Raw genomic sequence first — 10,563 nt, 5'->3', positions numbered from 1 at the left:
ACAGTACTACTATACATTCATGATACGGCAGGGAATGACTCGGTGGTACATTGTTTGAAAAAAACAATAGCATTTTGTGGAACTCGAGGATCTGGGAATATTTGCACCCCAGCGCCGCTTGTATCTGTTCATACCATCGCTCGTGGTTAACCACAGTATTATTAACTAGAATCAGTGAAACGGCTGGAGAAAGATATCCGTTTGATTTAAAACATTCAGTTTCAGATTGGACAACTGGCTAACACGTTAACCAGCAAGATGGAGTTCCTTGGGATAAACAAAAAAGCCATCTCCAACTTTCAGTTGCTTCTGCTACAAACTGAGGTAAGAAGATGTTCCGTTTCTAAACTGGTTAAAAATATATATATTTTAACACTTTCTTTCAGTTGGAGCTATCGCAGTGGGACTTTAAAATATTTAAAGCTTAATTTAGTATGCTATTAATTTCCTATCATTTTGCATGTGGCCATGTCCTTAATATTTAAAAATCTCATTATAGCATCAAACTTTCATTCATATTCTGGAAACAAAATTCAATTATTTGCCCCTTTCTATTCATTCTGACTCATTCTTTTGTTCCCTTCGTTTTGTTTTTCTCTTCTCCCCACAGACTCGTATTGCTGACTGGAGGGAGGGAGCTCTGAATGGGGCCTATCTTCGCCGCCAGTTGCAGGAAGCTGCCGAACACATAAAATATTATGAACTTAACGCCACCCCTAAAGGCTGGTCCTGCCACTGGGACAGGTACGCGCTCCTTACCTTTCACATCTCTAAACTCCCTCGTCCCCCAAACAATCTTACCATGTGACTACAGCCACCCTCCCCTCATTGCTGAGGTTGCAGACTTTGTAACATGACTTGAGAAACATTGGGAGAAGCTTAACCAGTTCGAGAGGATCAAAATATTTAACAGAAACGGACTCTTCGGGTTTCTGAGATGCAGTCCCGGCACTCTGCCTTGCACATGCTGGTAAGGGAGCATCCACCCTGGACCAGCCGCTTCCTGTTAAATATACCAGCCACCGTTCCATGTAACAGACTACTGAGCCCTTGGTTGTGAGGGTATTTCATGGGTCAAGTCAGTGGAAGGGTTGGGGGTGCGGTAAAAAGGTTGGTTGCGTGGGAGAGCTTTGCACTTTTCAGGACTACGCCCCCCAGAATGCAATGCAATGCTGACTGAGTGATGCCCTGGAAGCGAGGAGTGTCACGCATCAAATAAAAGGTGAAGATGGAGCAATGACGGGAATCCAGCAGGTCAGACCTACTCTATTTCATATGTCTTCCTGTTTTTTACTTTCTGTTTTCTGATGTAAAACAAGTTGAAGATGTGCTGCTTATCGGGTGACCGATGATGATAACGATGCTTCCTGGTGTCTTCCTCTGTCTGGGAGAGAATGGTTGTCTAAAATGGAACAAATATGACAACCGCGGTGTGAGCTGCTGTATGCTTCTTTCAGGACCTAGAGATGATTTGTTTTACTTTATTTGTTTTTGACACCAAGGTGGGTTCCCTATCCACATCCCAAACCACACTAATTTGGCTCCTCCCATGGATGGCTAAAGTTAGCCGTCCACACAACACTTCTGCCCACTTTGCCCCACTGTCCCAGGTTATTAAGCCTGTCAGCCAGTTGTCAGTTTAGTCGCTTAGACTCTTGTCTTCTATCTCTGTTGTCCCACTTTTTTTTAGAGAGCACAGGCGATATTTCTATGTGAACGACAGGACAAATATCTCCCAGTGGGATTTTCCGACAGAGGACTTGAAGGGCAGAGAAGACACCCAGGCACAGACGGCCGGCCAGGACGATACAAAAACTGCATCTGCTGATGGGAGCAGCGGTCAGTGTTTAGTCTTGCCCACTACTACCTCTGAGACAAACTTGTCTAAAGAAAATGTTGTCCTATAGTTATGTGCTTGTGTGTGTGTGTGTGTTTTAAATTGAACAGGATGTTCTACTTCTGCTGCACCACCGGCTCCCCCTCAGCCCAGTACATCGTCCTTCTGGTCCCCGTCACAACCTCCTCTTCCCGATAGCCCCCCTCCACCTCCCAACTGCCCCTCCCCGCCTCCTCTCCCACCAGGATCACCACCTCCACCTCCTCCCCCTCCTGACAGTGATAGCGAGATAATGGAGGTGGAGATGGAGATGGATGATGATAATGATGGGGAGCCTCCAGCCCCTGGAACTGAAGAAGATCCGAGTGCGAGGCCTCCATTGCCTCCAGGCACGATCATAAATGTATGGTTTTAACATACTTTTATTCATGTACATATTGATAATTCTGCACAAATAAATGCAGAATACAACAGGAGTGCGGCTGCTAACTATATTTTTGTCACTCTCATAGATTACGGACTCACCGAGCGCTTTGGGGAGGGGTCAGAAACGTAAAGCTGGTCAACTGAGTAAAGCCATTACTATTGGCAGCAGCCCCATTCTGTACACCCAGCCTGCTGTTAATGCAGGTAAAATATCAGCACTGTTACATTATATATTAATGATACTTAAAATCTAATGATCACTTGATAGCATTGTTATTCGTGGTTTGATACGAGGATTGATGTCTCATAATCACAAAACCTCCTCACTGAGCAACAATGTACAAGAAATAAGACAGAAAACAAGTTAAATGGAGAAAAAGGCACGCCAGTGAAATGACACAAATGTCTTCAGGACTCCAAGTAGAATGTCTGTAAAGTAACGTTTTCTGTGTTTCTGCAGCCTCCATTATTGCAGCAACTGCCTACTGGGGCATGGCTGCTGTTGCTGCCCCTTTGGCCCCCTGTGAGCCTCCTCCCCCTCCTGTCCCTGCCCTACCCCCTCAGCCACCACTGCCTCCATCCCAGCCGCCAAATGAACCGCCTGCAGCCAAAGCGCTACCCACAGACAAGTCGAAGAAAATGAAAAAGGACAAGGTCAGTGATTTTTCTGCTGTTTTAATATTTGGGAAAAGCCACGCCATCAAGCCTTTCTTCTATTGTAATGATTAAATGTACAGCAAAAAATAATGTTTGCAAATTGTATTTAATGTCTCTGTAGTCGAAGAAGAGTAAGATCAAAATGCCTTCGCTGGTGAAGAAGTGGCAGAGCATCCAGAAGGAGCTGGATGAGGAGGAGAAGAGCAGCTCCAGTGATGAGGACAGAGATCAGCTCAACAAGAAGGGCATCGAAGAGTGGAAGCAGCAGCAGTTAATGACGTAGGAAGAAAGAAACTCATCATTTAAGTCTCACGGTTCTTTGTTTTGTAACTTTTACTTTTTTCTACAGAGGAAAAGCTTCAAAGAATGCCAACTTTGAAGTGTTGCCTGAAGACTGGCGCAATCGAGTAAAGAAACGGAAGATGATGAATAACACGTAACATTTGGCCTGATTTTCAGTGTGGTTTTTTAAAGATAGTTACCATGATGGCATCATTCTCCAGTTTAGGATTTATTTTATAGATTTTTGGATTATCTTTCGGTTTCCTTATTGTTGCTGTCATGTTGAAGCCCTTACATTGGACAGAGGAGAATATTTTCATTCTTGTGAATGTGCCAAATTTCTGGAGTTATTTACAACTACTGTACCACTGTTAAGAGTCAACAATAATGACCATCATACCATATTTGAAGGGATTGTATATTTTATTGAGCCTTTTTACAACTGTGTATATAAAATTGGATAAACCGTGTTTTTGGGAATTTGAAGCAATGTAACAGAACTTGTACATTTTGTAAAAGTATTAAATTGTTTTTTCCAAAGCTGCCTCTTGCCTCCAGTTGCTCTTCACATTGTATTTGAATGTCTACTTGGATTTCAGACATGGTTGTATACTCCACCGTAAATGAGCAGCAAGGCTGTAATGTCTATATTTGACTTCATAAACCGAGTGGATCTATGCTTGCTCACAAATGTGCGATTCCTGTATTATGCACAATGGACTGTAAAACTAACTGATTTTATTCTGAAGTTTCTGCTTAACAGGGTTGCAAAACAAAATGAACTTGCACGCACCTTTTTTTTTATATATATCTTTAGGGTTGGTATTTTTGAGGTATAAAACTATCACTTACTGCTAAATTAAACTCGGAGCAGGTTTAAGCTTTTGTTAAAAGTAAAAGACTTCTACCGACTTGATTCACATTCCGGGAACGGCATCTCCATGGCAACCACAGTGTTGAGGAAGCTGGTTGCTTGGCAACGTCATACGTCCTGGGAAATTTTCTTTTTTCGTGAACGAGCTGCCGAGTTTGCTTCTTGCGCTAATTTGTAACAATAATTGGTATCAGTAGGTATTGATTAATATTAATTGACAGGTTACGGCATGGTGGTAACAACATTGAGTCTGTTTTCCTAACAATGTTAGTAATTCAGTTCTCAGAAACACCAGCGCTCCGTCCTGAACATAAATCTATATTCGTGCTAGATGATTGCACATTTTTGTCGTAACTTCGGAAAGGCAAAAGAGGTTTTAGAAGGCGCTTTTCTTTTATCCGCTGGGAGGCCAAGGATGAACATGAGGACTTCCACCCCCAGGACCCCCCATGTGAGTGTGGTCAAACATAATCTTTTATTGTCTCACCCTGGAAGTTCACTAAGAATCTCAGTTCAGGATATCTCAAGCTAAAATGACATGATCAATCTCTACCGTGATTTCCTCAGATGCCATAAGTGTTTAGAATAAGTTTTGTGACCTTGTGAGAATATTGGCTGAAATCTGGTATCGATATCGATGTATGCTCTCTAGTATAAAGGTTACAAAATAAAGCATAGATTAGTGTGTTTGTGAATCGAGTTTGTACTGTCTGATATGATGTGAAATATTTTAATTATGATAATTACATAGTTCTGATCCAGATACAAACCTGGGTAGATTCAGGCCATAATCCTTTATGGTCTTGGTTTGGTGATCACAATGCAATATTGAGGATGACTTACATTTTTTTCAATCAGGCAGAAAGGGCATCCTCTGTGGCTGTCTCTGCTATCAGGAATTGGTGGAATACCTACCAGTTGGAAAAATCAGACACCAATGACTCAAACACAGAAGAAGACGAGGAGGACTCAGCAGGGAGGAAGCTGTGTAAGATAAGATACACGCATATACTGTACTTTTGTAGCCTGTTGCTGAAATGTTCATTTGAAATAACAGATTGTCACCTTTTGAGTTTGTAAAGACCCGTCTCTTGTGTGATTAGTGTCTATAAACTTAAATCAGACTCTGAGGACCAGGCAGCTGCTCGTAGACTTTGATGCCGGCCGACCTGTTCTGAGCCTGAAGGCACCGCCAGACCTTGTTAACTTCCCGTCTATCTCCCGTCCCCGTTGGCCCATTGAGTGTGAGGTCATCAGTGACACTGTACATCACATAGGTAATTACATTAAAGCAGTATGTTGCTTGATATGTCGCTGATGTCGAACAAAAACATGTCGGATGTATTACAACCACAATTCTAAAGATGTGTTGGTATTCTATAAAACATTAATAAGAGACAATGTGATAATTTTCTAATCAGTTCTGGCATTTAATTCAATTGAAAAGAATAGACAGCATATGCTTTGTCTGACCTTTTTGTGGTTGATTTTGCCGGTAATAACAGTGTGTGTGTTGTAGAGTGGGACCCCCCAGAGCCAGAGCCCTTCTACCAGTCCACAGGACATGAGAGGAAAGCCATGGGGGCTGGAGAGGAGCGGGGGAAGGTGGTATACTGCATTCACCAAGGTAACCTCTCACACTAACCGTGTTGTGTTACATGCATTACATCATCACAGTGATGTCAGCAAATTCTTCTGAAAATCGGAAAACCCGTGCTTTTTATGCTGCTGATTTTCTTTTGTTCTTTTATTATTGCAGCCACTAAGCACCCCTTTTTCTCCTGCTCCCGTGTTGGAGGAAGCAGGCGACCCATTAAGAGTTCCACCTATGATGCCAATCAGACAGACTTCACCCTTGAGTTTGAGTCACGCTTTGAAAGTGGAAATCTGCAGAAGGCTGTGCAAGTGTGAGTCCTATCTGCTGATTAGTTGTTTTAAACATTTTAAATCCACCAGGTCTATGCCTACATATCATCTTTCCATGTTCAGGGGTATCTATGACTATGAACTCACCCTGCAGACGGACATGTATACCAAAAAGCACACGCAGTGGTTTTACTTCAGGGTCAGGAACACGAAGGCTGGAGTGACCTTCCGCTTCACTATTATCAACCTGATGAAGAGCAGCAGCCTGTATTCTCAGGGTATGAGACCACTCCTCTATTCTGAGAGGGCTGCCGAGGAGAAAGGCGTCGGATGGCATCGCACTGGCTCCAACATCACGTACTACCGCAACGACAATCAGGTATGGGAAATGGAAATGGTCCTAACCAAAGTACAGCGGAACCTCGGTTCTCGAGCATAATTTGTTCCGTAATACGGTTTGAAAGTGCACTGTACTAAAATCTAAATGTTTGCTTTGCTTTAAATAATAGCTGACAGTATATTCAGTCATTAGGGTTAGGGTCTGTACCAGGAAGTACAAATTGTAAATTCCATCTGCAGCTTTCTCTTTAAACCATTTTGTCTCTATTTAGAACTCAAAGAGCAAAACCAGTGACACAGTTGCCCTGTACTCCCTCACCTGGACCCTGCAGTTCCCTTCTGATTCAGACACCTGCTACTTGGCCCACTGCTACCCCTACACCTACTCACATCTGCAGCATTACCTTCAGCGCATTTCCTCCAACCCAGCGGTTGTGTCGTACTGTAAACTGCGGGTGTTGTGCCACAGTCTGGCGGGGAATGCTGTTTATGTGGTAACAATATCATCCCGGGGTGGAGGAAAGGTCGAGAACAGGACCAAGAAGGTTGTGGTGCTGACAGCCAGGGTGCACCCAGGAGAGACCAACGGCTCCTGGATGATGGAAGGGCTCCTTGACTTCCTGCTTGGGGACTCAGAGGATGCACAGCTGCTAAGGGACACTTTCATCTTTAAAGTGAGGGATCTCAAATTCATCACATCAGTTTTATTGATGCAATGAATCTCTCAATGTATTTCAGTTTGCGATACTGTATGACTGAATTCTGATGTGTTTGCCCTGCAGTTTATGCTATAATACCATACAGTTGGAAGAAGTAATTTTTTATTTAAGGTGGTGCCGATGCTGAATCCAGACGGTGTGGTTGTGGGTAATTACCGCTGCTCTCTGGCTGGCAGGGATCTCAACAGAAATTACAAGACATTACTCAGGGATTCCTTTCCCTGTGTGTGGCACACTCGGAACATGGTGGAAAGGTGAGACAGGACATGCATGAACAGACACGCAAACACATCACAACATTTATTTATGTAGTACAGAACGTCAAATCTATGTGTTATCCATAATCAAGTGTTTCCAGTCGTCTTTCTCTCATATCTCTTCTTTGTATATTTATCATTTTTAACCTTAAATAGAAAATAAAATAAATATGAATAAATGAAATACAATTTATTCTGAAGAGAATGAACTGTCCCTGTCTTGGGGTATTTTCTCCAGATTGGTGGCTGAGACAGATGTAGTTCTTTATTGTGACTTTCATGGCCACAATCGCAAGAACAATGTCTTCATGTACGGTTGTAACAGCCAAGGCAACGCTTCACTGAAGCCTCACGAGAGAATCTATCCACTAATGATGAGCAAGAATGCCACTAATAAGGTGAAATTTATGTTACTTTGATTTTTGTCTTCACAATATAGTGGTTTCAGCAGTTTTGTTGGCTTGTTAGAAATACTGCATTTACAAGTTCTACTTAATGTTTTATGTTTTTGGCCTGTTCTGGGCCCATTTCATAGCTTGTAATCCGGCAGTTTACCGGTAAAGCTTGTTAAACAGTCTCCTATCTGTTATATCAGCCCTTCTTATTCCAGAGGTGGTGACAATTACTTGTTTATTTGCTGTTTCCATTTTTCCATGCTCAACATTTTAACTACAACATTTATGTGAATCACCGTCTTCCTCAGTTCTCCTTTAAGAGTTGCAAGTTCCGGGTGCAGAAGAGCAAAGAGGGAACAGGACGAGTCACCATGTGGAGACTTGGCATCAAAAACAGCTACACTATGGAGGCCACCTTTGGAGGCTCCACTCTGGGTGAGTTCAGTCTTTCAAAGTCTGTTTGTGTGGAGAATTTTATCCCCCTTTTATGAGGCTCTATCATCGGTTTGGATGTCAGGGGACAGGAAAGGAACACACTTCACAACTCGAGACCTGAAGTCCATTGGCTTTTACTTTTGTGACACCCTGCTGGATTATTGTGACCCTGATTCAACAAAGGTGAGAGCTGAGGCAGACGGTCTGACTGAATGTAGGACATGTAGAAATATGTACTAATTCCTTTTACTGCTTGAATTTGATGTCTGTGTTATATAAATAATTTTTTTTGTGGTTTTTGTTTTGTGTCCTTGTTTTATGTTTCAGACAACGTACTGTCTTACAGAGCTGACAGCAATATTGAGAAAACAGGTCAGAGAGCGGATAGGCAAGGATTTGAGCACTGACTGCAAAATCTCTGTGTCTGACTTGGAAACCAGGTGAGAAACAATTTCAACATCAACATCATTAATTATTATAAATGCAATTGCAAAATGAGAGAGATATGAAATAACATTCAGCTTGACAACATTTCTTATTTGTTTCACAGCACCAGCGGGTCGAACAGCTCAGATTCTGATGGATTACCAGTTCATTTACTGAGCCAGCCACACAGTGTCCATCCAGAGGCACAGTGACATAAATCCTCATGAAAAGATGCAATGGGCTCCTTTTTAAAAACAAAATCACTTTAAAATCGTCTCTGTTCTCATGTGCCTGCTCTCCTCCATAGCAAACTCCATTGAAGGGAAAGAAGAAACGCTTGAGGAGCCGTAAAGACAGGAACGCGTTGCAGGCCACCAGAGTTAAAAATAAAACACAGCCTAAAGTCCTGCAAATGAACCTTCAGCCGACTGTAAGGGACACGACTGTACACACCCTTTGCTGGTTTATGCATTGCAGGCATTAAATGAAACTGATGGTCCTTGCAGGAGTCCAACTTTCCACATGATAACACAGTCCAAGAGAGCATGCGAGAGACGCATGGAAAACACAGGAAAAAATGGCAGGTACAAAATAGAGAGAGCGAATGCGTTTTGAGAATATTTCCTGACTTGTTATTAATAATATGTTTGTCTTTGGGAAGATAAACGGCCTCTTTAGAAAAGCTGTGATCCCTCCTTCCACTACTCTCCCTGGGGAGGCCAGTCAGGACAAGATGACAGCCGTATGCCACCATCGGGGGGCAAAAGCAAGTCCATATCTGACTACGCACACGACTTTGACACCTCAGACAGGTTACCTTTATTTTGGTGTTTCTGTCTTTCAAATCTGTCCTCACAATCTCAGTGTCTAATCATCATATTGGTAAAGTATTTTGCAGCATTTGTTTTTTTTATGCAATATGCAAAGACATTTGTATTTCTACCCTTTACAGTAAGGGCAATGTAGCAGAGTTTGGATTTTCTTTACAGATGACCCAGGGAGGGGCGTGGGACGGCGGAGATGCTCCTCTCAGCTGCTGCACCTGAGAGCTCTCATTCTGCCTTCAACAAATTTCATTCATTCCAAACAGCAACAGTCTCCCTGTGCCCGTCATTCCTCCCTCTCCTATAAAGTCTACAGAGGTTTACCATTTAAAGACTTAAATTCATTTTCAAAAGTCCAAAGATTCATCCTTTCAGTCGTTTCAAATCTGCAACGTCTCCCCCTTTCAGGACTTCCACATTCCCACAGCGGGCCCCACAGGTAAACCTCAAACACACTTCACCCTATTAAAGTGCTACTTGTGCTTGAGCTGGAGCAGCGCTTTTATCTCTTTTGCCATTTATCTCAGGATGATTCCAGATATTGTTCCAACAAAGTGTTTGCTGTCAAGTTTCAAGACGGACAAGTTCAACAACCAGCATCTTTACAGGGAGAGAAAGTCTTTCAAGGTCTCAGAACATTGCTTTGTGCCTGAGGAGTCTTCCATCGCCAACGCAGAATCAACCGCGACAAAACAGGAAGGAGATTCCTCAGGTGCCTTAAGTTCACATATTAAATGTAAAAAGGTACTCACTGGAATACATACAGCAAAAAGTGACCCTTTTGAAATTGAAATGATGAAACAGAAAATAGTTTAAATATTGGTTTCTTGTTTCTTTGTTCCTGTTGGCTAACCCCATCTCCTGTCCTTTGTCACCTCGTCTTGTCATTTATTCAGTGGGTTTGAGAAGTGTTCCGCTTGGAGAGCGGAACCAGAGCTCTGATACCTGAGGCTGAATCACGCAGCGGTTTATTTGTGCCTGTACCGAGAAGCGCAGACCACAGAGAAGAGGCGTAAGTTCTTTCAAACACAATGGAGTACTTCACTCCCGCTTTCCTCGCACCTGTAGTGCCATTTATCCATCAAAATAGTTTTGGTGTGTTGTCACCAAATCACAGTGCGGGATTCCTGCCTCTACCTTTGAATGAGACTCATTTGACTCACTTTATCCCTTGTGTCGAAGCCTTCAGACTTCACAAAGACAGGAACTCCACAGCCTCCGAGTTA

General features: G+C 42.7%; 2 protein-coding genes across 2 annotated transcripts; both read left to right on the top strand.

Annotated features, from left to right (window-relative positions):
* Positions 1-239: 239 nt before the first annotated feature.
* LOC137894193 (formin-binding protein 4-like) lies at positions 240-3,736 on the top strand. Its single transcript, XM_068739672.1, has 8 exons — positions 240-324; positions 611-744; positions 1,691-1,839; positions 1,948-2,240; positions 2,350-2,467; positions 2,724-2,917; positions 3,042-3,199; positions 3,270-3,736. Exons 1-8 carry the CDS (start codon positions 259-261, stop codon positions 3,358-3,360), a joined length of 1,203 nt encoding a protein of 400 aa, XP_068595773.1. The 5' UTR covers positions 240-258; the 3' UTR covers positions 3,361-3,736.
* Positions 3,737-4,491: 755 nt separating this feature from the next.
* LOC137894366 (cytosolic carboxypeptidase 2-like) lies at positions 4,492-9,869 on the top strand. Its single transcript, XM_068739847.1, has 18 exons — positions 4,492-4,527; positions 4,935-5,064; positions 5,180-5,353; positions 5,596-5,703; positions 5,836-5,983; positions 6,066-6,321; positions 6,554-6,955; positions 7,112-7,254; positions 7,496-7,655; positions 7,961-8,087; positions 8,170-8,270; positions 8,415-8,527; positions 8,638-8,716; positions 8,821-8,943; positions 9,020-9,097; positions 9,175-9,255; positions 9,746-9,776; positions 9,865-9,869. The coding sequence occupies exons 1-18, from the start codon at positions 4,492-4,494 to the stop codon at positions 9,867-9,869; spliced, it is 2,295 nt and encodes a 764-aa protein (XP_068595948.1).
* Positions 9,870-10,563: the final 694 nt, after the last annotated feature.

Source organism: Brachionichthys hirsutus, chromosome 5, assembly GCF_040956055.1.
Source record: "Brachionichthys hirsutus isolate HB-005 chromosome 5, CSIRO-AGI_Bhir_v1, whole genome shotgun sequence".
NCBI classification, from domain to species: Eukaryota; Metazoa; Chordata; class Actinopteri; order Lophiiformes; family Brachionichthyidae; genus Brachionichthys; species Brachionichthys hirsutus.
Note: the sequence above shows the minus strand (reverse complement) of the source record. Positions and strands in the feature narration are given on the sequence as shown.